The sequence below is a fragment of the Scardinius erythrophthalmus genome (assembly GCF_964197995.2).
Source record: "Scardinius erythrophthalmus genome assembly, chromosome: 14".
Classification (NCBI taxonomy): Eukaryota; Metazoa; Chordata; class Actinopteri; order Cypriniformes; family Leuciscidae; genus Scardinius; species Scardinius erythrophthalmus.
Window position 1 is genome coordinate 37,013,244 of NC_138234.1, and position 27,263 is coordinate 37,040,506.

The following is a 27,263-nucleotide window of genomic DNA, read 5'->3' on the forward strand; positions in this document are numbered from 1 at the left end:
ATGAATCATATGAGGAAAATAAAGGTAAATGCAAAAGGGTTTATGAAATTAACCAAAAGCACATAAAAAAAAACTTAACTTGTGACAAAAGGCTGAGGACTTGATTTAGATTAGATTTGCTCAGTGGTGGATAAAGTACCTGAAAGCCACATTTGAATAAAAGTATTAAGTTAATTTAAGAAGTAACTGTAGTAAGTATGAATTTTCTTCGGGGAAAATGTATCAGAGTAAAAGTTTACATTTTATTTAGGAAATGTAGTGGAGTAAAAGTAAAATTTGAAAGAAATAAAAACTCACAGTAAAGTGCAGATTCTCAACAAAAAAAATGACTTAAGGACTGTAACAAAGTATTATTACTTGGTTACATTACACCACTGGACTTGCTCAATGTTGCCATACCTTCATGAAAATGACTGCTGTACATCTAAAAAGAAAGCTAATCACACAAGCATCAATGACTGCCAAAACATGCTTTATTGCACAAAGCATAATAGCACCGCTTGCAGTATTTCTGACACTGTACACATTCAAAGGTCTCTAGACAGTGGCTTTAAAGAGCGGATCCTCACTGACGATCTGCTTGAGGAACCCGTTCTCGATGGTGGAGGGAGCAGGGCACTCGGGGGACGTGGTGCTGGGGAAGGCCTGGATGCTGGGCTCCCTCTGTCCTGGGATCTGGGGGTCCGGGAGGAACGGGAGGGTGGAGGCCTGTGGAGGTCCTGCAGCAGGACTCTCGGGGAACGACGGAAGGGTCATGGGCTTATCCACAGGAGGAAGGACGCTGACCATCCCTTCAGGGCGCCTCACTGGGGTTTGCTGCGCATGCTGGTGGTGGTGGTGGTGGTGCTCGTGCTCGTGGAGGTGTCTGTGTTTGTGCTCGTGGTCCAGGACCAGCTCGTGGTCGTGCTCATGGGTCTCCTCCCTCTTGTGAGCGTACTGGTGGTGGTGGTGCTCCCACTCGCCCTGAGCGTGCTCATGGGCCTTGGCGTGATGGGCGTGAACATGCTCGTGATCGTGAGAGTGGGTGTGTGCGTGGCCCTCGCCGTGTTCGTGAGTGTGTGTGTGGGGTTTGGTGTGGTCGTGCTCATGGTCGTGTCCTGAAGACGAGCCGGTTGTGCTGTTGTGACTGTGATCCAGTTCACCTCCGATCAAGTGCTTTTTCTTCTGCTCTTCAGCCGCCTAAAAACAACAGTAAATGACAATTTAAGAGTAACCTGGCTTATTTTCAACCAGTTTTGTATGGTTACAATGTTGGTAGTAGTATATGTAAATGAACAATGTGGACTCTTTCTCAGTTTTATTTTCACCAAGTTGTCCCTGACAACTTTTACGGTATATAAATCGCCTATCACTGCATTCTTGCATGAAAAGAAAATATATTTATAATAAATAATTCATAATATATATGAATGATCAATATTTTAAATGGTTTAACCGAATATTTGAAAGTATATAGAATAATAATATTGGTTAATATATTACAATATATTGAAAAACAATGACAATATATTTATTAATATATCATAATGTATGTAATATTATATTCAGTAATACACTTCATAATATATAGATGTATATGTGTTCAGATATGGTACTGCATGTGTAATATATTGCAGATATATTTACTAATGCAGCATAAACACCTTTTATATATAGAGACATAATGTAAAATATTTCTTATATTTTTAATTATTTACATTATAAATGTTTCATATTTTCAAGCTAGTTAACAAAAGCACACCTGCATGTACTAAAGTTTTTAGCTAGGAATGCACAGCAAGTACTTAAAAAAAAAAAAAAGTAATTATAGTCTAAATGGTGTTTGGCCAAACGTCACCCGAACCACAGGCTCTACTCTTCAGCACAATGACCCCAAAAACACACACAGAAAACCTTTTAAATTCCAAAATAATAGAACAGTAACACTAACAGATCTCTCCCTATATTAATATTGAGCAAAACACATAAAATAAAACTTAACTTTAACGGTCAGAAGCAAAGCATGCTGGGAACTAGAAATCTGTTGTAACTCATTCTGTGAATGTGTGTATATATGTGTGCGAACATACATTCACACTTATATGGGAACATGTATGTGCAATATATGTACACCATGAAGGATAAAACTTTGTGAATATTACATGTAATGATATTTTTGTCTTCATTTATAGATATTTTATATATATTAATATATAGCCATGCATGCATATATTGCAGTATATTGAAAAACATAAGCACTAGTTTCCCATTTATGGAAATGTATTATACTTGGTAACACTTTATAATAACTGCATGCTATTAATCACTAGTTAAATATTAGTAAACAGTTAATTCATCATTTATATAGAATTAATAGACATTAATAAGCAGTTTATAAATACAGTTATAAATGCTTTGTTCTTGATTTATAAGCATATCTATAATGTGTTTAATAATTGTATTTCCATACTTTATTAATGATCAATTTATCATTTCTAAATAAAGTATTGCATTATTTACAAACCGGTTATTCAGGAGTTGTCAGTGGTTCATAAGATCACTTAGAAAGTGTAAGTAAATGATTAATAAACTGTTTAAATACATATTATTCAGACATATAGTAATAGTTACTAGTGTGTTAATACATGCTTTATTAACATGTATTTCTACTGTAATTCATGATTAATTCAGGTAGTTATAAAGCATTTAGTAGTGGTCAGTTCACTATTTTTGTGAGCTCATCTAAAGTGAGGACTAGTTATGTCTTATAAAGCATTTATAAAGGAGATTTAAAGGATGTTAAAAATGTATATGTTCTGTATCACTGTTTTGTTTGTTTCCTTTTTCTGTTTAGAAAATAAATGAGTCATAACTAGTCCTCACTTTAGATGAGCTCACAAAATAGTGAACTGACCACTACTAAATGCTTTATAACAACCTGCATTTACTACATTCACTTACACTTGTGATCTTATTAATCAATGACAACACCTAGATTGTAAATAATGGTAAATAATGTTACTGGTTTGTAAATAATGCTATACTTCATTTAGAAATGATAAATTGATCATTAATAAAGTATGAAAATACAATTATTAAACACATTATAGATATGCTTACAGTACAAGAAAAAAGCATTTATAACTGTATTTATAAAGTGCTTATTAATGTATATTAATGCTTTATAAATGATTAATTAACTGTTTAGTAATGCTTAACTAATGATTAATAGCGTGCAGTTATTATAAAGTGTTACCGTATTGGGTAATATATCGCATTATATTTTGCAGTATATTCCCTGTTTTGATCTCAAACACACACTCAAGTGCTGTTGGAAACGGGTCATCTTACCTCCGGTTCGAAGATCTCGCACTGAACACTGAGGTGCTCCTCGCCCATGGCTGGGACAGAGTGAGACACTTTGCAGAATCCTTTGTGCTACACAGTGAAAGATCAGGAACACATGTGATAAATATTCCCTTTAAACAGCAAAGACGAACACAGCATACGATGATTGTATTTCTATGCATCTCCTACAGAACTTACCGCAAACTCACATGCCATGACCTCACATTTGGAGAAATCAGCTACAGCGGTTTTGGAGGAGCAGGCCGTCTCCTGGATGGTGAACTCCACAGTGTAGAACCTTCCAAAGTGAAACTATAAAGACGAATCATATACAAATATCATGTCCACATTAAGCTTTCTGTACAAAAAAAAGTGTTCTTCCTCATTTTTTTCCTCTTGCTAAGTTACTTGCTCACTTACTTACCGATGCGGAGACTTTTGTAATGTTCAGAGGAACAAAGTAGTTGGCCAGCGCACTCTCATTATTGTACTTCTCCATGCCCATCTTCACGGTCTTCAAGGCTTCCTCGTGGTCCTGAGGGAGCTGGACAGGGCAATCTGGGCACCGTTCCCTGATTTTGGAGGCGGGCACTGCCGAGCGAGAGTCATGTTACTGCATTTGCCTTCTGTCAGCATATGAAGATAAACCAAAGTTACTTTGAAAAGTAATGCATTACAATATTGTGTTACTCCCTTAAAACGTAACTAACCCTCAGACGGTCCTCGGTCATTTCTGACCGAAACATTTTCTGTTTTGAATTTCTAAAAATCACAGCTTCATCGGAATGTTATGAAACTTGGTGACTTTTATGGCACTAGGTATGTGCACACACACAAAAAGTGAGGTCATGATTCGAGCGTGCCAAGTGGTCGTAAAAAAAATAGTCACACTTGTGGTCTTCGCTCAAAAATGACCCCCATAGGAAATGAATGGGAAATTGACAAAAAAAAAAAAAAAATTATTTTACATTAAGTGTTATAATTGAATGAATTGCATTTTTGTTACAAATTCTGTAAAAAAAAAAAAAAAAGTAAATGTGTCCATAAACAGCTGGGGAATTCACATGCCTCTCCATAGAGAACTGTAGATGCCATCTAGTGGTTACACCATGGTTCTAGGCTTTCTCTCCATACTCTCACCAGATTGTGCTAATCTGCTTCAAACTTTTTTTTTGAAGGCCTAGATCTATATTAAACTAAAATACTGCATAAATAAAATTATAAAAAAATAATTTCAATGGCAAAAATAGACCATAAATATTGCATAAATATTAATAAATTCAATAAAATGATCTCAAAATACAAAATTAAAAAGAATAAATATTATAGAACAAAAATAAATTGCATTGGTTTTACTGGGATGGAGGAAGTTTCATTTTTAGGCCTCCGGTCACTTCTGACCGGGAAGGCCCAGGATGTGACTCCGAAAGGAAGATCTTCTGCGGGCTAATTGCGTTAGTTACTTTTTAAAGCTGCAGTCCGTAGCTTTTTTGGGTTAAAAATTATCCAAAATAAATTTTTGAGGAAGTACATAAACCAGCCAGTGTTCAAAACTCTCTGCTTGCCGTAGCTCGATTCACAACGGTAAGCTTGTAATAATGTTTTTAATCTCAGTGGTACTAGTGGATTTCCGCGGGAAATTCGAGCATGTCTTTGCGTCATTACGTCACATCTGTCCACATAAAGAAAAGTCTCGGCTAGTCGGCTATGAGTGTGAGGATGCTGGAGGAGGAGATTTATAGCCTCTTTTCACAGCACTTGATATAATTAAAATGATCAATTTGATGAAAAGTTCAAACAACAATCACCAACTGGAGATTCACCCGAACAAACGTGAAAGACTTCAGACTTCGGAAAAAAAGGAGACTGCAACCGGCCGATGCGAAAACAAGGATAAATATCGGAAAGGCATTAAATGTAGTCACGCAATGCTGATGTTGTAATATGGGGCGCCGTTTGTAAAGCGGCTCACGTTGAAAATAACAGCAACATTTTGTCACATTTAGTTTCAAACAATATTTAAAAAACTGATATGAACAATATTTGTCAACTTAGAGATATTTTAAATAGTTAAATCTAAATATTAAATGTTACACCTAAATGTTAAGATTAAATCTAAACATTTAATATTTAGATTTAACTATTTAAAATATCTATAAGTTGACAAATATTGTTGTAAATGTGCTAAAAAGCGACCGTCAAAAATTCATACCAGTTTTTTAAACATTGTTTGAGGCTAAATGTGACAAAATGTTGCTGTTATTTTCAGCGTGAGCCGCTTTACAAACGGCGCCCCATATTGTTAACATTAACAATTTGAGAACAAAGTATAATTTGCACGGTTTGATGTGATATGATAAGCGATCGTTAGATTTAATCGGCGCGATTTACTGCAATGCTTTTTGTTTGATGTAGCTCTTAGTTGGTCAGAACAAAAGTGGATGTTACTTACTTGTTCAGGTGACATTTTACGGTAAAAATTCTTATGTTGGTCATACTTCCAAAAAGTAGAATCTGTGATTGCGAATGACGAATGACATCACACCACTGACAGCCGCACATTCTCCTCAAAACACTGGATTCATCCACGCTGTGCCGTGTCGAGGCACAACCCACGTAAAGTTGATAACTCCACGAATAACTGCAATTGCAGATTTCGAACAGAGATGGCGACAAAGAGGAAAAACTACAGACTGCAGCTTTAAGAAAAGTAATGCGTTACGTTACTCTTGTGTTACTTTTTCTCACCTGGGCTGAGCTTGTTTTTTTTTTTTTTTTTTTTTTTTGGGGGGGGGGGGTGGGGGTTATGAAAATGTTTGGGCAAATATAAAGGCCCTTTCACACCAAATTTGAAATAATAAGGCTGAAGGAAAAGGTAATTTGCACATGTACAGTTAGAGTGCAGCTCAAGCAAACCTTTCTGCTATTCTGGATTGCTGAAGAATAGGATGCAGGAGAAGAAAGTTTAACACTTACTTCACCAATCAAAACAAAAATTCTAAAGTAATTCTTCTTATGGTTTCGCTGAATCATTGAAAGTCAGCAACAAGTACATTGGTCAATAAAGTAAGATAAAATGCATACAAGTATTTGTTTTATTTAACATAGTGAATTATTGGAGGTTTGAGTAGTATTCGGATTTTGCATTTCATAGATTTTTTCCCATTTTGAGGAACGCTGGTTATTTTTATTTAATTTTTTTGTGCAAATGAGATGAGTAAATACATCTCATTAATGTACAATCTGTCATGTTCACACACAACGCCTCTGCACTCATGGTTACTCTCAACATGAGGACAGGAGAGCTGTCAGTCAATAAATGGGAAAACGTCTCGGTTACTGATGTAACCCTCGTTCCCTGAAGGAGGGAACGGGAGACGTAACGTCGACGTGACGACGTAATTGGGATCACTTCAGGGAGCCCTATCAACTTCGAGTGTCTACAGAACGAGCCAATGAACGTTGGCGTGCGTGAATCGCGCCACGCGCCCCGCCCCGCCGCGCGGGTATAAACAGGAAGCGGGCGCACGCACACATTGTTTTTCGCTGAGGAGCCGAGATTTGTGACGGCCATGCAGCGATGGTCAGCAACGGTGGCGACGGGACGTTACGTCTCCCGTTCCCTCCTTCAGGGAACGAGGGTTACATCAGTAACCGAGACGTTCCCTTTCAGTCGCTCACGTTCGACGTAACGTCGACGTGACGACGTAATTGGGATCCCATGGAAAACGCCACGGTTGCTGCCACATCCAGCGCCCTACGCAAGACTCTCAGACCCCCAACTGCTGGGGCGGAAGATCTGCGTAGAGGGAGTTCAACTGCTGTTCCATTATACCCCACACAGCGGAACTCTTGGATAACACTGGGAAAGCGTACCTCTCCAGGGGAAAGAACGCTGCGGAGCCACATCCTGCCCGAAGGGAGGTAACATGTGGAGAATACACATATGGACTGGCCGAAGGGGCAGTGCGACATATGGAATGTCACTGGGGTGGCTCCACCCGAAGGGGGAGACACACCGGACAGTGACGGCAGAGCAGACTCTGCCAAGGGAAGACACGGGCTCACCGCAGGGAACTGGTCGTGGAAGAATACACATATGGGATCGCCGCAGGGATCACCACATATGGAACCAAGCCTAGCACAAGTTACACAAGCATACGAGCACTAGGCCTGGCGTCGGACGCTCCGCAACGTCCGACTGCCGAAGGGGTGCGGAGGAACTCACAGGGTTCGCCAATGGGGAACTCGACTGGAGTAAAAAGCGCACGTATCCGTTCCTAGGAAGGGAGTGGCGCAGCAAGCCGACACTAGAGCGGGAACTTCGGTGTTACCGGCTAGTAGAAGCGAGCACACAGGAAGAAACCGGCTCAACACGTAAGCTATAAAACCTAGCGAACGTGTTAGGTGTCGCCCAGCCCGCAGCTCTACAGATGTCTGTCAGCGAGGCGCCGTGAGCCAGCGCCCAGGAAGAAGCGACACTCCTAGTGGAGTGGGCTTTCAACCCAGGCGGGCAGGGCACGCCTTGGGCTTCGTAAGCCAAGGCGATGGCATCCACTATCCAGTGGGCCATCCTCTGCTTGGAGACAGCCTTCCCTTTCTGCTGGCCTCCGTAACAGACGAAGAGCTGATCTGAGGTCCTGAGGCTTTGCGTTCTGTCCACGTACAGACGCAGAGCGCGAACGGGACAGAGAAAAGCCAGGGCTGGGTCTGCCTCCTCCGAAGGCAGCGCTTGCAGGTTCACTACCTGGTCCCGGAAGGGAGTGGTAGGAACCTTGGGCACGTATCCGGGCCGGGGTCTCAGGATGACGTGAGAGTTATCCGGGCCGAATTCTAGGCACGATTCGTCGACCGAAAATGCATGCAGGTCCCCTACCCTCTTGATAGAGGCCAATGCAACCAGGAGTACTGTCTTACAGGACAGAATTTTTAACTCAGCTGATTGCAGAGGCTCAAAGGGTGGTCTCTGAAGTGCCGAAAGGACCAGAGACAAGTCCCAAGAGGGTATAGAGAGTGGGCGAGGAGGATTCAGTCTCCTCGCTCCCCTCAGGAACCTGACGATCAGGTCATGCTTTCCCAAAGACTTACCATCAACAGCATCGTGATGTGCGGCAATAGCGGCAACATACACTTTAAGGGTGGAGGGAGACAGCCTTCGCTCCAGCCCTTCTTGCAGGAAGGAAAGCACGGCTCTGATCGAGCAAGATCGGGGGTTCTCCTCATGAGAGGAGCACCAGTCAACGAACAGGTTCCACTTCAATGCATAGAGGCGCCTCGTAGAGGGGGCTCTAGCGGAAGTGATGGTGTCAACTACCGCAGGGGGTAGGTCACTTAGAACCTCCGCGTCCCGTCCAGGGACCAGACATGGAGTTTCCAGAGGTCTGGACGCGGGTGCCATAGGGTGCCCCGTCTCTGAGAGAGCAGGTCCTCTCTCAGAGGGATGGGCCAGGGAGGGGCTGTCGCGAGGAGCACTAGTTCCGGGAACCAGGTCCGGTTGGGCCAATACGGCGCAACTAACAAGACCTGCTCCTCGTCCTCCCTGACTTTGCACAAGGTCTGTGCAAGAAGGCTCACTGGGGGAAACGCATACTTGCGAAGGCCCCGGGGCCAGCTGTGTGCCAGAGCATCCGTGCCGAGGGTCCCCTCGGTCAGGGAATAGAACAACTGGCAATGAGACGTGTCCGGGGCGGCAAACAGATCTACCTGAGCGGTCCCGAAGCGCCTGAAAATCAGCTGGACCACCTGGGGATGGAGTCGCCATTCTCCCGGTAGCACCTGCTGCCGTGAGAGCTCGTCGGCTGCACGGTTGAGCAGGCCCGGAATGTAAACGGCACGAAGCGACCTCAGATGCTTCTGACTCCAGAGGAGGAGATGGCGGGCGAGTTGTGACATGCGGCGGGAGCGTAGACCACCTTGGCGGTTGATGTACGCAACGGTCGCAGTGCTGTCCGTACGGACCAGTACGTGCTTGCCTAGTAGCAGCGTTTTGAAACGGCTCAGTGCAAGACGTACTGCTAACAACTCGAGGCAGTTGATGTGCCAATGCAGTTGAGGCCCCGTCCACAGACCTGAAGCTGCATGCCCGTTGTACGTGGCCCCCCAGCCGGTGGTAGAGGCATCCGTGGAGACCACAGAGTGCCTGGACACTTGTTCCAGGGGAACACCTGCCCGCAGGAACGAAGGGTCCGACCACAAGCTGAGAGTTTGGCGACAGTGCGGAGTCACTTGGACCCGGCACGAGCCGCTCTGCCACGCCCATCTCGGGACTCGATCGTGGAGCCAGTGTTGGAGCGGCCTCATATGAAGCAATCCGAGCGGCGTAACCGCGGCTGCAGATGCCATATGCCCCAGGAGCCTCTGAAACAGTTTCAGTGGTGCCGCTGTTCTGCGTCTGAGCGTGCTCACGCAGTTCAACACTGACTGGACACGGGCCTCGGTGAGGCGCGCTGTCATGTTGATCGAGTCCAACTCCATACCAAGAAAAGAGATCCTCTGCCCGGGGGTGAGTTTGCTCTTTTCCCAGTTGACCCGAAGCCCTAGATGGCTGAGGTGACTGAGCACCATGTCCCTGTGTTCGCACAACTGCTCTCTCGACTGGGCCAGAATCAGCCAGTCGTCGAGGTAGTTGAGGATGCGAACACCACGCTCGCACATGGGAGCAATGGCCGCCTCCGCGACTTTCGTGAAGACGCGGGGCGACAGGGCCAGCCCGAAGGGTAAGACCTTGTACTGATATGCCCGTCCCTCGAACGCAAAGCGGAGAAACGGTCTGTGTCGAGGGAGAATCGAGACATGAAAGTACGCGTCCTTCAGGTCGATCGCTGCAAACCAATCTTGGGGACGGATGCATTTGAAAATGCGTTTCTGCGTAAGCATCTTGAACGGTAGCCTGTGAAGGGACCGGTTCAGGACGCGCAGGTCCAAGATTGGTCGTAACCCACCACCTTTCTTGGGTACAATGAAGTACGGGCTGTAGAAGCCGGTCTTCATATCGGCTGGAGGGACCGGCTCGATCGCGTCCTTCGCCAGTAGGACTGCGATCTCCGCCCTGAGCACGGGGGCATTGTCCGCCAGAACACGGGTGAACAGGATGCCCTTGAAAGCAGGGGGGCGCCGGGCGAACTGAATCGCATAGCCGAGTCTGATGGTACGGATGAGCCAGCGAGACGGGCTGGGAAGCGTTAACCAGGCTCCCAGAGACCGAGCAAGCGGGACTAACGGCACCACAGACGTACCCGGGGTGGGGCAGCGTGGCGGAATGCAGGGACCCGACTCGGACGGCACAGCGGCCCGAAGTGGGGTCTGAGTGTGTGGTGCAGCACATACCTGCTTCCGTCGAAGGGCAGAGTGAGTGTGTGGAGGCGACCGCACGTCCGGAACACAGCCACTGCTGCTCGCTGGCGATGAAAGAGGGGCTCGGGAGTGACAAGGCATGGCGGCGTCGTCGACTGCCAAGCGCGCCCTCTTGGGGCCCAGAGGTTTCAGAAATTGCTCTTTTTTTGAAAATGTGGGTACCACTGACCCGTGGGTCAGTGGCGGAACAAAAAGAAAAGGAAACAAAAGATTCTCCGCCCGGCCCTCCACCGGGGGAAGGAGTGGCGCCTTCGCCATCTCCTGAAGAGCAACTTGATCCACCTCTGGGCCGCCCGTCTCAGGGTCGTTTGCACCGTCGCTTGCCTCCTGGTTTGGCAGCGGCCTGGACGGGCGGGGTCGGCTTTCTGCGGCTTGCTCCACGCTGAGGCCTGGATGATGGCTGCTGCTGCTGGGGCTTGGCGGGAGCGGAGGACGCCGCAGAAGGCCGACCTCGGCGACGAGTAGACGGAGGGTCTGCGGCCGGCGGACGGGTGGGAGCAGCAGCGGTCCGCCGGGGCAGGATGTGCCGGATGGCCTCCGTCTGCTTCTGTGCGGCCGAGAACTGTTGGGCAAAGCTCTCGACCGCGTCGCCGAACAACCCAACCTGGGAAAGAGGGGCATCCAGGAACCGATATTTATCAGTGTCCCTCATATCCGCCAGGTTGAGCCAAAGGTGGCGCTCCTGGACCACCATGGTGGACATCGCCTGACCAACTGAACGTGCGGTTTCCTTCGTCGCCCGGAGGGCGAGGTCGGTTGCCACACGGAGCTCCCGGAGGAGCTCTGGGTCAGAACCACCCTCGTTCATGTCCATGAGCGCCTGGGCCTGGTGGACCTGCAAGAGCGCCATGGCATGGAGGGCGGAAGCAGCCTGTCCACAGGCCTTGTAAGCCCTCGCCGTTAGACCGGACGAAAACTTACAGGCCTTGGACGGGAGGCGTGGATTACCCCGCCAAGAGGAAGCGGACGCCGGACACAGCTGCATCGCGACGGCCCGCTCCACTGGGGGGATATCCACATACCCCTTAGCTGCCCCGCCGTCGAGGGTGGCGAGGGGTGAGGAGCCACTAGAACGGCTTCGGGCACTATACGGTGCCTTCCACGTCCTAGAAAGCTCCTCATGCACTTCCGGAAAGAAAGGTACCGGGGCGGCGCACTGAGAACCAGCACGGCCCGCCCCGAGAAACCAATCGTCCAACCGAGAAGGTTCGGGACGTGGTGGAGGATTCCACGCAAGCCCGACCTTCTCGGCGGCCCGGGAAAGCATAGCAGTCCATTCTGGATCTGGCTCGGACAACGCTACACACCCCGAGGGGGGCAACGCAGCCGAGTCGTCATTTCCAGAGGACAGCTCCCCCTCCGATGCTGCGATCGACATCTGATCGTCAGCTGGAGCCCCAAAGGAAACGGTTGGCCGTTCCGGAGAAGGACCAAGACGTTCACTAAGGAGCCCCAATGGCGACAGCGCTTGTGAGGCGTGAGGGGCCCGCGGAGGATGACTCGACGGGGAAGCCCTCACGGTAATCCTCAGATCACCCTGGTCATGCACCGAAGTAGGTATATTCTGCGGGGCAGAATAGACACTAGATCGGGGCATAGGCGAGGGGACTGCACCTCCCTTGAGGTAAGCGAGTCTCGATCTAAGCGCTGCGATAGTCATATTCCCGCAATGGGAACATGAACTATCCACAAAAGCTGCCTCAGCGTGTTGAATGCCCAAACACGAGAGGCAACTACTGTGGCCATCTGCTGGCGCCAGGGAACGACGGCATCCAGAAACGCACAAGCGGAATGACATCTTGAAAAAGACGCAGGATCACGCTTGTGTTGCTCTTTTAGTGAAAACAAAAAAATAGAAAAATAACTCTCTCAGTGCTGAGGCACCCAGGGGTAGCCGCGGTGTGAATGAACACACGGGGAAACGCCCACCGAACCGACACACACACACACAAACACAGAACAATAGTGCTGTGAAAACAGCAGTTGTGAGCTGCAATGCTCGCGGCCACCGCTGATCGCGCCGTCACACCAACACAAGGAGAGTCCTCTTCTCGTTTTCAAAGGCAGTCTTTTCCTGTAGAGTTCGGAAGTGAAAGCAAAAGCTCGGCTCCGAAGTGAAAGACAATGTGTGCGTGCGCCCGCTTCCTGTTTATACCCGCGCGGCGGGGCGGGGCGCGTGACGCGATTCACGCACGCCAACGTTCATTGGCTCGTTCTGTAGACACTCGAAGTTGATAGGGCTCCCTGAAGTGATCCCAATTACGTCGTCACGTCGACGTTACGTCGAACGTGAGCGACTGAAAGGGAACTAAGTAACTTCCAATACTTTTTCAAAAAGTATTTTGTTGTAAATTTAAAATTAATGCGTTACTTAAAAATGATCTGATTACATAACTTAAGTTACTTGTACCAACACTGATGATAAAACCCTGGTGTTTGGTCATTACCTGGCCTCACGGTACAGCTATATCTGTACAGGCGTGCGACTCTGTGAACTCTGTTCATGTACATCACTGCTTTGCACTGTCCATAGACCTGTCGGTTGAAAAGGCTGTTAAAATGCAGAACAAAACATCATTAACAAGTTATTTTAGTTTTTTTTATGGATTAGCAAAGCCATACTGGGTACGCTTCAGGGTTTCGGATCTCACAGTTCCTCCAGTTCTTCTTGCTGAGGACATGACAACTGGTCTCCAAAACATCAAGTGTGAGATAGAAGACAATCCCTGTTTCACCCTAAAAAAAAAAAAAAAAAAAGCATTCGTAAAAATTTGTAAAAATGTGTTATATGTAAAATGTGAAGCCATTGCCTTCTTTTATATAGACATGGTCAGTAGGACCATAAGACAATAACAATAGGACATAAGTTAATAACTAATGATCATTGTGACGGAAGTGAATCAATCAAACTAACTTTAGCTGGGCAATAACTTGAGGGGGGGCTGGGGGGGTCCGGGACCTCCCATAAGCATCAAGGGACCCCCCATAAGGCCCAAAAAAATTACCTCGGGGGTCCCCTGGTTTTTCATTAAAACTAAAATAATAGAAACATAATTTATTAGGTAATATATATAGCCTATATATCCTATATATCTTTTTTTTTTTTTTTTTTTTAATCAAAGTATTGCGCTACTACGGAGCCCCTAAAGGGACGTGGTGGTGGAAAATATTTTTAGGATGGGAGATTTTTTATTTATTTATTTTTTTTTTTTCATATATTTTGCGTTCCCTCGAGAAACTTTGCGTTCCCACACAAAACTTTTGCGTTCCCTCGCAAAGTTATTTGGGTTCCCACGCAAAACTTTTGCGTTCCCACGCAAAACCTGTTTTGAGCTCGGACAGACACTTCCTGTTTAATGTCCCGCTGGCACTTTTGTTTCAGAGCTCCGAATGTCAATGGAGCGTTTCATAGTGTTTGAACTTGGACTCAGATATAAAGATGCGGTCAGTGCTTAACTCAAGGAGTTCAGTGAAGCTGGCAATCTTCACATAGGCTATTCGAACTTCCCTATTCTTGAGCTAAACGTTGTTAAAACACAAACGACACCTATTTACAATCACAGTAACCTAGACAACGAGCTACAACCCAATTCTCGTCAAAACAAGCTTTTTTAATATAGGCTATGGATCTCTATTAGCAGGCGCCGAGAGACTAGTTCAAAGGGATCGTCTGCAAAGTGCAATATAACCCAAAAAACGACTACAGCATCAACTCATAGTCAAAAATACAAAAATAGTCATTAACTTCAATGTTACAAACTGTAGTGCCACCCAATTCAGTTTACACATCAATGGTGACCCACTGGTCATACTACACTGCTTTTGCACATTTTATATTATGAAAAATATTCAATAACTTCACTGTAACACACCAAATTTAGTTCACACATGACACATCACTGCTCTAATGTTGGTTATAGGCTTACAACAATTAGTTTGGGAAGTAATTGCGCATAAAAAATAAGTAGGCCTATTCTTTACACAAATTATATTGGTACTGTAGGCTACGCAGCTTTTGCATTATATTTGCTTACTGAATTTGATGGCATTACACTGTACACTGTATGTAGCCTACACTATTTAAATTTTTTTTTCTAAAAAGGGTGAAGTTATTGCTTTTTTGTCATAATAAATAATCATAAAAATTCTGCATTTTTTATCAAACTAAGTAATGTATAACCAGCAGGAGAGCAGTGATGTGTGAACTGAATTTGGTGACAATTCTGCACATTTTATATTATTAAACATATTCAATAGCTTCACTGTGACACTGACACACTGTACTGACAGTACAGTGTGTCACAGTGAAGCTATTGAATATGTTTAATAATATAAAATGTGCAGAAGGGTTTTGGGATTTGCACTTTACAGACGGCCCCTTATTTGGACTTGTCTCTATATAAGGGGCCAAAAATACAGTGGGAAACAAAGTAGGCTATGTGTTGGTCTACGAAAAATACATATTTAATTATCTTAAAACACATGATCGGGATTTTAGCACCTACGCCTCATTTGGAGCCAGGAAAAACACAGATTATTACATAGATTTTGGGTGGAGAAAAGTCTTTGTTCAACAATTATGCATTATTATGAGTTAATGCTCATAATAATGTATAATTGTTAGTAATGCACAATTATGAGTTAATACTCAGCTGCAAAAACGTTCTGATACACTAAAAGTTAAGTAAATGAAATTATAGTATTATATGAAATAAATAAATGAAAATATGTATATTATAACGGTTTTTTTGGGGGGGGGGGGCTTTGACACAATTCGAACTCTGCTATAAAGCCAAAACAATCTCTGTTACTGTAATTTCCTATTATCAATGTAAAGCAGCTTTGAAACAATCTACATTGTTAAAAGCGCTATATAAATGAAGATGACTTGACTTGACAATAGGATCCCTAAAAATAGTTGAGATTAAATGACTTTTAAATCAATTATTACTCTTTTAATACTGTCTGTTGACTTGGAATGTAAAAGTATCCATATGAACTCAAGAACCTGAAAATGACTCACGTGCTTCATGTGATGGACATTGCTGAGACGATCCAGGCCGAAGACGTAGCCCTCGGTGCGGTCCAGATTGATTTTGTTCAGAGCTTCAGCGGCAGCACCGCTCGCTACAGCATCTTGGCAGGATCCAGGGGCCAAAACGTCCACAGGGGCCCCGTGGACACACAGCAAAGCCATCATCAATGCCACACACTGCTTCATGGTGGAGCTGCACTCGTTCTCCCAGACACAGCAACAAGACTAGATGCTCCATGGAAGCTTGTTTATATGTCATTTAAAAGCCACAAACCCCTCTCTCTTCTCCTGATTGGCTACTGGCGCCTGATTGAGTTTCAATCAACATCACAGTCCCCTTGCACTCACTCTTAGTGTGATCAAATGGATGATTGATTTAAGGGAGCGGGCAGGTTGCAACATGCTGTAGATCTGTGTGGCTTACTGTTTGATGACGAGTTCAAAAACCGCAGTGTTTGCAAACTGAGGTTATCAATCAAACCCTATGAACCCTAATCAAAGCAACTGTGGATTTTGTATCACTTTCTACTTATGTTGCAACCTGAGGCCAATGATATTATCTCGCCGTACTTAAAATAGGGTCGATCCCAGGAAACAGTGCGACCCCATTATTAACTAATGATTTAATTAACAGGATACTGAACTTTATTTTAACTCTATTTAGTATGTAAAGATTTGTTTTTATTAAATAGAACATTTTGGTCACACTTTAAGTTTCCTAAATTACTATGCGCTTACATCAATAAATACGTTTGCACTGATCACAATGTACTGATTGTGTTGATGCTGTATTACACAGCACTTGCTGATATTGAGGCGGATACGGGTCAGTTTAGGGACGGGTTTGGTGGTAAGGGTGGGTTAAGGTCAACGGTGTAGTTATAGATACTTATAGATATAAATAACTGCTGTAATTACATACATTTTTAAAAAAATACGCAAGTTCAATGTAAAAACATGTATGTTGTCACATTCACGTTAGTTTGGAGTCGCCATGTTTTGTCATCACCTGCCTTCGTCACTCATGGACATGTTGTCTATGTTAAGTGTGTGTTGCTATCTGTTCACCTTTCTGTTGGATATTTAGAGAATAAACCTTTTGAATTGATTCGTATACGTCTTCCTCATCTGTCTGCCAGCAACCACCCGTGACAGAATACCGGACCAAACAAGTAAACGTGTTTGTACCATGGACTTTCCAGCATTAAGTCTCATGTGTCCTGAGCAGGGAGAACGCTCCCTCGAGAGAGATTTTGAAGTATTTTTTGATCTCGCCCATCAGACCACCTTCCCGGATAACTGCATGTGCACGTTCCTGGATGTCGGACTCAACCGCAAGTTGTCCGGGGACTTTCCTCGAGGGAGCTTCGCAACATATGTGGAGTGGGTGCTGACATCCTGCGGATCTGAGTTCACCTTCGAGGATGCCGCCAGCCAGTGCCCAGCCAGTGCCCAGCCAGACGACGAGGATCGATGACCTGATGACCGCAGGTAGCGTGACGGAGACCGCCGCGATCAATTAGCCCACGCCCACAAGAGCGACCGAGGACCATAGCGCCACGGTGCTGGTGGACTTCGAGGGTTTGGAAGTTTGGGGTTTATTTTGGAGAGGATATTTGTTTGCCCCTGTACTGCTGCCCGAACCTGTCAGTCCTCTAACTGTCTCGCTGGCCCCGCCCAGCCTCCCTCTCCCACCACCTCTCAAGTCTATTCAGAACACACGATTCTTTTTTGGTTTTAGCATGGAACTCCAGCCAATCCCCCAGTCTCCAGTCATCTGTACCACCCAGTCATCTCTGTCACCCTTCAGTCCCTTGGCACCACCTCAGGCTCCACCTCCGCCCTCTCAGGAGGTCGTCGCTGTGGCTCCGTCGCGGCCCTCAGGATCTTCACCACACCGGCTGCACGGTGGGCTCCATCCTCGCCTTCGTCGTCTCCAGTCATTCCCCTCACAAGCATTCCTCCATGGCTCCTCCTTATATCAACACCGCCGTAGAGCACTCCGCTGGCTGTGGCCTGGATGGAAATCCATCAGCCCCTGCTCAAGGCCACCCCTTGGCTCACTCCACCTTCATCACTACCCTGGACTTTGTTGTTCGTCCTCCTCCCGGTCTTCCTTCCCCAGAACCTTCATCTGCCTGTCTGTGCCATCCCTTCGCCATCCCCTCATCCTCTTTATCTTCTCTTCACGGGGCGAGGTCGCGCCTACCGAGAGGGGGCGTTCTGTCACATTCACGTTAGTTTGGACTCACCATGTTTTGTCATCACCTGCCTTCAGGTCACTCATTTGTTGTCACAAATATCAAATTATTAATTTAAGTGTTTGTACATAGTAGCTAAAGACACCTAACAATATTAAAGTGGGACCAACATTATTTTTTTTTATTTTTTTTTTCTTACTTTTTTTAATGTCTTTATTAGTCAGACTACTAAAAATTACTGTCTGTGTAGTTCTTTTATTCCATTTTCTGAGAAATTGTAGAATTTGTCTTTGCTGTTTGTATTTCTGGGTTGTGTTTTTTCTGAAAATGAACCCTGTAACCTTGTCTTTTGATCATTTCCCCCCCCCCCCCCCCCCCCCGATAAACTAATCTAATAACACAACATACCATTAAACTATCCAAATAAGTCAGGCGTGGATTGATTTCATTGTTCTTTAGACTGTGCCTTAATTTGTAACTTTTTTGGAAGAACACTACATCTTACTCATGTAAATTGATTCCTAAGCTTTGCATGGTTCTCTAAACTCTAAACAACACCGGACACTGAACTCAAACAGAACTGAACATATATATGTTCAGTTCTGTTTGAGTTCAGTGTCCGGTGTTGTCTACAGTATGTTAAGTGTGTGTTGCTATCTGTTTGCCATTCTGTTGGATTTTTAGAGAATAAACCTTTTTAATTGATTCGTATACGTCTTCCTCATCTGTCTGCCAACAACCACACGTGACATATATACACAATAAGTGCACTATATCAAATTATGAATTTAAGTATTTGTACATAGTAGCTAAAGACACCTAACAATATTAAAGTGGGACCAACATTTATTTTTTATTTTTTTACTTTTTTAATGTCTTTATTAGTCAGACTACTAAAAATTACCCCCCCCCCCCGATAAACTAATCTAATAACACAACATGCCATTAAACTATCCAAATAAGTCAGGCATGGATTGATTTCATTGTTCTTTATAGACTGTGCCTTAATCTGTAACTTTTTTGGAAGAACACTACATTTTTTGATTCCTACAAATTGATTCCTAAGCTTTGCATGTTTCTCTAAACTCTTCCGTGTAAACATAAGATTATGTCACTATGTGTGGACTATGATACTTGCAGCTGCAAGGTCAATACCATGTTGTTGTAGAGATGCTGTGAACACAACATTATGTATGCTTAAAGGGGTCAATGCTCAAATGATATGATAAAGTCCACTTGTAATGTTAAAAAAGTTTAAAAACAGATTTTTGCTGCTGTCTTTAAGAATCCTTCCCTTCACATAAGCTTCTCTGATCACAAGCTGAACTTATTGTACAGTATATTGTTAAATATAATATAGTTTTAAACTAAACTATCTTTCAATAACAGCCTCTTTTAAAATTCTGTATTACATTGTATGTCTCAATCCACACTAAAATGTACTGCACAAAGATCTGACTGAAATTATCAGTAATAATAAACTTTTTCCATTTGTGTCAAACGTTATGGTTCTTCAGAAGCATATGCTAAGAGTAAAGGATCACACAGTCAGGTTAACTGTTAGTTCTTCTGGTGTTAAGGAATAATAGCATACAGTATATATTGATTTCTCATTAGGACAGTAAACTTGGATGATTGTGTGTTGATGCATTTATCACCTCAGCAAATGGTATTTTTTTAACTAAGTAGAAAAGTTATAGTATGATTTCTTAGTCTTATATTCAAAAGACCAATGATCAATCAAAGGTTGAGCATGCAAGCTCATTGGCTATTGATACAGCAGGAACCAATCAGCTGCGCCCTATAGATAATGATGTGATTACGAGCAGGTTGAGATAGCTTGCGCCATCTAGAGTTTGATGACAGAACTTTTTATTTATACATGATTTGATTTTCTTGTCACAGCTGTTATAATATTGTAATACTGTGTTTCAGGACCTTTATCAGTCAATCACACTGGTCCAGTAAAGTATTTATTGGACTGAATGTACTGGAGACATTTACACACTTATGTTGTTCAGTTTTTAATATTTTCCCTTTCAAAGCTTGCAACATGGGATAACACCTGGATGTTCCTCAGCAGATTTTACTGTTAGTTACTGACGAGGATGACGATGAGGAGGAGGAGGAGGAGGAAGGCGCAAAAATCCTGATATGCCCACACGAAGAGGAGGGACCACAACTCCTGGGCCCGTGCAGATACGTGGTGGAGGGAAGGGGCAGATTGGATAAACAGAGGGGGGTATTTTTACAAAGCCATGGCATGGGAATTCTTGGTGTCCCTCAGATGCTGATTCTGGAAACCCTGAAGGGCCTTCTGGACAGTTGTGTGGATGGTCTGGACGGCCCATTTGGCCAGGTGTTTTGTCTTTGTGGTCATGGCCAGCATGTTCTGGACGGCCCCTTTGGCCAGGTGTTTTGTCTTTGTGGTCATGGCCAGCATGTTCAGGACGGCCCCTTTGGTCAGGTGTTTTCTCTTTGTGGTCATGGCCAGCATGTTCTGGACGGCCCCTTTGGTCAGGTGTTTTCTCTTTGTGGTCATGGCCAGCATGTTCTGGACGGCCCCTTTGGTCAGGTGTTTTCTCTTTGTGATCATGGCTGCCATGTCCCGGGCGATGGGGGTGATCATGCCCTGGTTGATGTCCTGGATGGCGATGGGGTCCATGGGATTTACAGTCTCTCTTTGACTGAGCGGGGTGTTGCCATGGATGAGTTAAGTTCTGGAAACAATTAGAGCACAATGATTACATAGCTAGAGAGAAGAAAATAACCGGGACTTGCTGTTCCAGTTTAAGTGTGTTATCGAGACGTATACCTGAGCTTCATAAACTGTACATTCCACTTCTAGACCATCAACCCCTGGTACCGGAGTTCCGAATTTAGAGGACTTACAGAACCCATACCGCTAGAGAAAGAAAAAGAGAAAGAGAGGTGTTCATAACTACAGATCTTGAACCGTATCACCATGTTTTCCCCAGTTGATTAACAACAGTAGGTTAAGAAAACTGTTTTGTATTTGCATAAAGTTCCAAGACAGAGCTTGATAAAGCCTGGTTCAAAATTGTTGTTTAATTTTGTTGAAATTATAGTTAAAGGTTTAGGGCAGATTTTGGATATCTCTTTCTATAAATCAGAAAACACTGTCAACAGGCATAAACACTGCTGGTCTGGAAAGCCTAGGCGGAGCTGCTTGCTTGCAGGACCGAGGTGGAGCCAGGGACTCGGAAGACCAGGGTGACGCCAAAGGGAGCAAGGACAAAGGAGGAACCGTAGGGAAGGAGGAGCCTGGTGGAGCCAGAGGAATGGAGGACTGAGGCATAGCCTGAGGCCCAAAAGTCTGCAGCGAAGCCAGGGTGACCGAGGCGAAGACATGACAGACCACGGTGGAGACGAGGGAGCGTGGAGCCAAGGCAATGCCAAAGGGCTGACAGACTGAGGTGGAGTCAGGGGCTCTGAGCAGGGGAATCTGCCTCACAGGGCAGAGCTGGGGATCGGAAAGCCCGAGGTGGGGCTAGAGAGCTGAACAGAACCAGCAGAGACTGCCAAACCTGGGAACTGGACGGAGTCAGCAGAGGGAACGGGACTGACTGGCACAAAGGAGCTTGGAAGCTGGGCTGGATCAACCGAGGAGGAAGGAGGCAGCCCTACGGGACAGGCAGAGGAGGGAAAAGTTCAAGGGTGGGGACTTGGATCCTCAAACCACAAATTAATGATCCAGTGCTCATCTCCTGGCCCTATAATGGACTGGGCAGCCAGACCTGGCTGCAGGCTCTGGTTCTGTAGCAGGAATGGGCTCTAGCATGGGGTCCACGGAAGGACCCCCCCTTCCGTGGCCTTGGAGCACTTGTTAAGGCTGGTATTGTAGAACACACAGAGGGAGTGGTCAGGATAGTGTGTGAGGGAACGATCCCTTTGATATTTGAGAAGGAGATGATTGGCTGATGTCCAACACTAATTTCTTTACTCTGTAGATGGTGGTTCTTCTGTAACGGCTTGTCAAATGGGATGAGAAGTCTTCAACAGTAAGTCATTTATAAACTAAAACAGAATGGGTAGCAGAACAGGAAAAACCAGGACAGCAAACAAGACACATGTGTAAATAATAATGTAACTACAGAAACAAACAAGAACAAAATCAGTAACTAAGGAAACCAAAACTAAACAGAGAGGAGAAACAGGAACAGAATGTCAAAATAATAGTCCATGGAACCAAACATAGCCTTAAAAATCTACAGACACAAATAGATAAAGTGTAATTAAATAAACATTTAATTGTGTATTTTGGATGTTTTCTTAGTCTGACATAAGACTATGGGAGTTATCGGAGTATAATAGCCCAAAATCTCAAAATTGACTTAAAAGACAATGTTTTTTGCTGTACTGTCTTCCTTTAATTATAGTAATTAATGAAATAAGTTCTAAAGTATTGAACGTTGTGCACTTACAGCCTGATCTCCACATAAAGCCTTGCATGCTTCTGGCTTCTGGGATGCTTCCTCCTTTGAACAGTTTGTCTCCATAATGGCAAATTCAGCAAAAAAGCTTTGACCGAAACTCATCCACTAAGAAACAGACAAATATTCTGTTAACATTCAGTTGCAAACCACATGCAAGCAAAGAATGTTTGAAAAAATACCGTCTTCAAACTATTGTCCGTTTGAAAATTAAACTTGGACGTTTTGCTCTGTATTGTACACTATACACACCCATATCGAAACGCATATTTTGAAATATTTCAAATGCACTTTTGATTATTATTTTATTTCTTATAGTGGTATTAATACAGAAAATAATACAGATATAACTGAAATACGGGACACTGCTAATGTCTTGCAGGACGCAGGACAAAGCTCCCAATTTCGGGACTATCCTGCATTTTCCCCATAGATGTAGCACCATTCACCGGACGTTACAATTCAGAACTGCGGTGATACGTAAAACAACCAACTCAATAAAACGTTGCCAGATTTACACATTCATCGGTGTCTGATAAAACTGAACACGCTTTTAGCACTATTCGCTGGACATTTCAATTCAAAAACTGTCACAAAATGCGCAAAGAAGTTTTGCAGAAATGTCAATATTTTTATTGAATCTATCAGTGTTGAGTGGAATTGGTGAAAAATGACGAACACATACTGCCACCTACTGGTTTGGAGAGTTATTTTCTCTCAGTCTTTGCACTGTGTGCGCTTTAGCTCAGACACTGACATAGCCAGGCGACAACACACTCAGCTTTTGACGGCGCTAGTTTTTTTTTATGTTGGTTTGGCGTGTCTGTGTTTTCCCCTTCAGTTGTCTGTGTCATTAAATTCAATATTCACATTGCGGAAAATTGTTAAATTTTAGCAAACTTGCTTCAAACTGTCGCTCTATTACTTAGCGGGTATTTACGCTGCGTTACAAGTTGCATTTTGACAACTTTGGAATGGAATGACGCGTAAAATCGTGTAATTTCCGTTTTCCATTTCCATTCATGTACTCGCATAGAATATTCAAGCTTCACCCGAGTCTGAAAGACGTCACCTGTGTTCTGATCCTTCCCACTTCCAGCAGTTTAAAGTAAGATGCATGACTGGAGTCTTTGTTGAATTTCTGCAGGGCGGTTTGCACACTCTCCAGACCCTTCGGATCGTGCAAGGGCAGTAGACTGGGGCAGTCAGGGCATTTTGCCACAAGTATTTGATGTGAACCTGGAACAAAATACAAAACTATGAGCAATATACAATCACTATGTGAAATGTGACTTAATTTGACTATGCATAATTATAATTTTACATGAGTTGCATTTTCTAAATTATGTACTCTTTGACAAAGTGAGCTTAAACATTGCTATGGGTTCTTTGAAAGGCTAGAGTGTTGATCTACTAAATAAGAAAGTCACTCTGTTGGTTTGTTTACAGCACCTGCTTCAGTGTCACAGATGTAGCGCTTCACGGCTGCTCTTCCCTTAAAGCTGGAGACCGTCACATTACATTTCGCTGTCACTTTCTATTAAGAGAACATTAAAAGGCTGTTAACCACTCACAAAAGTCATATTCAGAGCAATAACAGGCAGTGTATCTGAGTCTGTGATGTTCAGCTCACCGTCTGCGCTTCGCTTCTAGTCGTACACTGATCTAAAGGTTTGGGACTGGCAATGTGGCATTCAGTTTCCTCTAAGGTAATTCCCAAGACGACCTCACAAGGATCCATCTGCGCAGAAACAAGACAGTTTGCACATCATGAAAATCTTTTTTTCTTTCATTATGTTGGTGAAATACACTAAAAGCACTCTTTTGAGAATCTGAAACACAGGAAGAGACTGTCATGAAAGCTCACCTTCTTCTCTGCACTGCGACTGTCCAGCGAGACGAATTTGAACTTGTATCCATGGCGGTGATGTTCATTAATGAACCGCTCGGCGGCTAACGTGGCGTTTTTGTCCTGATCTGCTTGGCACTTGTACCCAACATCACTGACTTTTTGGAGGCCGGCCGCGTGTAGAGCCGAGACCAAAGCTGCTAATATCACCAGCTCTCTCATACTGCAATCTTCCACCAAGTAAAAGTTCTCTTCTCTCGCCCAGACCTTTATAATATACACCGTCGGGGGACATAAGCAAACAATTTTGAGCCAGAGTTGCTTGCCAATGTAAATGATGTCAACACAAATATAAAAATGGGACATGAGCGAATGTCATGCGAGAGAGGATAGTTAACTCAGGCTAACTATTAAGCAGAAATCACCATCACTTTGAGGTTTTTTTTTGGAATTAAAGTACACTGGGAAACATTTGGTGTAGGAACAACAATTTTGGGTTACATTTTATTTTAAGGTGTCTTTGTTACTGTAATTATACAGTACTGAGTAATATTAAGTTACATGTATTTACTATAGGGTTAGGATTAGGCTTTGGTTTGGTTTAGGGTTAGTAACATTATGTATAATTTACAGTTTTTACTATAGTAACTACATGTAACGTGTAACAATGACATGGTAAAATAAAGTGTTACCCAATTTTAAATCAGAAATTGCTTGTATATTTCACAAATTACAAAGAAACGGCAAGTAACACATTGAATTATACGTGAAATATGTGAAATTTTAAAGTATATAAGGCTGAAACAGTATTTTCTAAATCCATTGTAAAATATTTTTTTGCGGTGTAGCTTTTGTGTTTCTAAATTATGATTAATGGGTCATGCCAATAAATGCGTTAACATTCATTTTTATAGGTTTTGCATCTTCAGTGCAAATCATGCATACAAATATTTGATTATAATTTACATTAAATAAGTGTTATTAATTTTATGTCATTTGTATTATGCTAGGGCTGTCAACTGATTAAAAACGTTTTATTATATTTATCATACATTGTGCCTTTAACCGCAAATTAACCGCAATAAATTGCAGACAAAAGTCCCCAAACGACAGACAATTCAAAAACCTAATATTATTGCATATGTGCATTGAATTGAAGTGCACAATTGCATATTGTTCAATTAGTGCATTGAAAAGGCGTAACAAAGAGTGGCTTTAGAAGTCAATATAAAGTTTTTTATTTTCCATTTCATTCAACACACGCCTCTCAGTGCCTGTCATCCATTTTGCAATCAAGCACTGACTTTGGACTCATGGGGGTGGCACTAGAAGCTTGTTTTAATAGTAGAAGAATGACTTAATACAGAATATTTGTTAAATATACAAGTTTCTGTATATAATAAAGTTTGTATGTCTATGTGTTTGGCGTGTTTTAATGAAAAAAAGTGTTTTTAATGATAGTAGATAAGTACTATAATGTATTATAACTGGGTTACAATTATGAGACCATATTATAAGGTGCATTAAAAGGCATAATTAATGCATTAAAATGATTTTATAATGAAAAAGGCTTCAAGTAAATCGTTAATCAATGCTCTTCCGTGTAATGTTCAGTATGGTTGTTTGAACTGTAAGGTTACAGCAGATGCCATAGGCAACCATTAAAAGTTGTTATAAAAATTTTTTCCAGAATGTTCTACAATTGTAAAAAATAAGCATATATTGGTAGTTTACTATTTTTGGACTTGCATTTTTGAAAACATTATGTGTTAAATAGTTTTGCTTTTTGGAAAAGCACAGAAATCAATTCCAGCATTTTTGTTTTTGTAATACCGTCTTGAAATCAACTTCATTATGAAATGTGTCATTGGTGTTTCTGGCTCCCAATACCTTTTAACTGGTAAAAGAAATAGGAAAAATTATTTACCTATTACCTTTGAAATTATAAAGAAGATTAATTAAACAAATGTTCAATACAAGCTTTATGGACAAAACATGTGCTGCATAAATATTATTACCACAGAAAATACATGCAATCGACAATGGTTTAAAAGACTAATTCTGTTAGTGCATAATTATTTAGGGCAAAAACAACAAAAACATCATGGATTTTTGTTTAATCGTGGGGGTGTTAAAAGTGAGTGGTCAGCACAAACAGATGAAAAAAATCAATGTGTTTTCTAAACTGAGTCGAGTAAAGGTAAAGTTCACCTCCTAACAGCCAATGAAACGTGGAGCACTTGCATAATTTGGAAGGCAATTATTTGCTAAACTCTGGAGAACAGAATCTGCTGTTACTTTGCCCATGTGTGCTCAGTATTAGCCCTGATGTTTATCTGGCCATGATGCAATCAATCAAAATCCATTTCGATATAACTATTCCTTTCTTTGTAAAGCTTTTGAATAACTGTTTGAATGTTCCTTGCTTTTATTTTGTGATTATTTTTATTCCTCTCTATGTAAAGCACTTTGAATTGCCATAGTGTATGAAATGTCCTGTATAAAAAAACTTGCCTTGCCTATTAAAATGGCTCATAAACATATACACTAAATACTCTCAATTCACTCTTGATTTATTTAAAAAATATATGACCATGGGATGTTACTACAATGAGTGAGGTTTTACAGAGCAACCGCTATATATTTAAAGTGTTTTCAAGGTTTTTTTTTTTTTGTTGGGTTTTTTTTGCGTTGTTTACTATAGTTTTTGGGAAGTGGAGCATTGTCTGTTACTGAATGTGGAGAAGCGTTAACCATGTTAAATGAAAATGTATTTCAAAAAATGAAAATATTACATATTTAGGATTTAGTGTTCAGCTGCAAATTGTTTTTAAAACGTTTATTGAAAGTTTAAATAACATTAAATCATGTTTATTCTGAAATTTGCTTGTGTCTACTATCATTCATTTATTTGTTTGCAGGTTCCTCCTTCCATACAGGAAACTATTGTTTTCACTCAAAATCTTCTTAACAAAATTAAAATGATAAACCAAATATTCATCCATCCATCCATCCATCTTCTACCGCTTATCCGGGGCCGGGTC

The 27,263-nt window shown here is 42.9% G+C and overlaps 2 protein-coding genes across 2 annotated transcripts; both read right to left on the reverse strand.

Moving 5' to 3' along the window:
* Nucleotides 1-223: 223 nt before the first annotated feature.
* On the reverse strand, nucleotides 224-16,072 carry fetub (fetuin B). Its single transcript, XM_081384394.1, has 7 exons — nucleotides 15,704-16,072; nucleotides 13,303-13,416; nucleotides 13,128-13,215; nucleotides 3,752-3,918; nucleotides 3,526-3,639; nucleotides 3,331-3,417; nucleotides 224-1,179 (listed from the first exon to the last, which is right to left on the reverse strand). Exons 1-7 carry the CDS (start codon nucleotides 15,899-15,901, stop codon nucleotides 538-540), a joined length of 1,410 nt encoding a protein of 469 aa, XP_081240520.1. The 5' UTR covers nucleotides 15,902-16,072; the 3' UTR covers nucleotides 224-537.
* A 3,393-nt stretch (nucleotides 16,073-19,465) lies between these two features.
* ahsg1 (alpha-2-HS-glycoprotein 1) lies at nucleotides 19,466-24,463 on the reverse strand. Its single transcript, XM_081383707.1, has 7 exons — nucleotides 24,238-24,463; nucleotides 24,004-24,111; nucleotides 23,823-23,907; nucleotides 23,443-23,609; nucleotides 22,362-22,478; nucleotides 20,732-20,821; nucleotides 19,466-20,636 (listed from the first exon to the last, which is right to left on the reverse strand). Exons 1-7 carry the CDS (start codon nucleotides 24,439-24,441, stop codon nucleotides 20,013-20,015), a joined length of 1,395 nt encoding a protein of 464 aa, XP_081239833.1. The 5' UTR covers nucleotides 24,442-24,463; the 3' UTR covers nucleotides 19,466-20,012.
* Nucleotides 24,464-27,263: the final 2,800 nt, after the last annotated feature.

What these genes read in the sequence shown, in the direction of transcription:
- fetub (XM_081384394.1), bottom strand. Translation starts at nt 15,901, where the DNA reads ATGAAGCAGTGTGTGGCATTGATGATGGCTTTGCTGTGTGTCCACGGG. An exon ending in GAAACCCTGAAGCGTACCCA is followed by an intron (nt 13,216 to 13,302) that starts GTATGGCTTTGC and finishes TTCAACCGACAG; the next exon opens with GTCTATGGACAGTGCAAAGC. An exon ending in TCATGGCATGTGAGTTTGCG is followed by an intron (nt 3,418 to 3,525) that starts GTAAGTTCTGTA and finishes TTCACTGTGTAG; the next exon opens with CACAAAGGATTCTGCAAAGT.
- ahsg1 (XM_081383707.1), bottom strand. Translation starts at nt 24,441, where the DNA reads ATGAGAGAGCTGGTGATATTAGCAGCTTTGGTCTCGGCTCTACACGCG. An exon ending in GTCGCAGTGCAGAGAAGAAG is followed by an intron (nt 24,112 to 24,237) that starts GTGAGCTTTCAT and finishes GTTTCTGCGCAG; the next exon opens with ATGGATCCTTGTGAGGTCGT. An exon ending in CTAGAAGCGAAGCGCAGACG is followed by an intron (nt 23,908 to 24,003) that starts GTGAGCTGAACA and finishes TTCTCTTAATAG; the next exon opens with AAAGTGACAGCGAAATGTAA.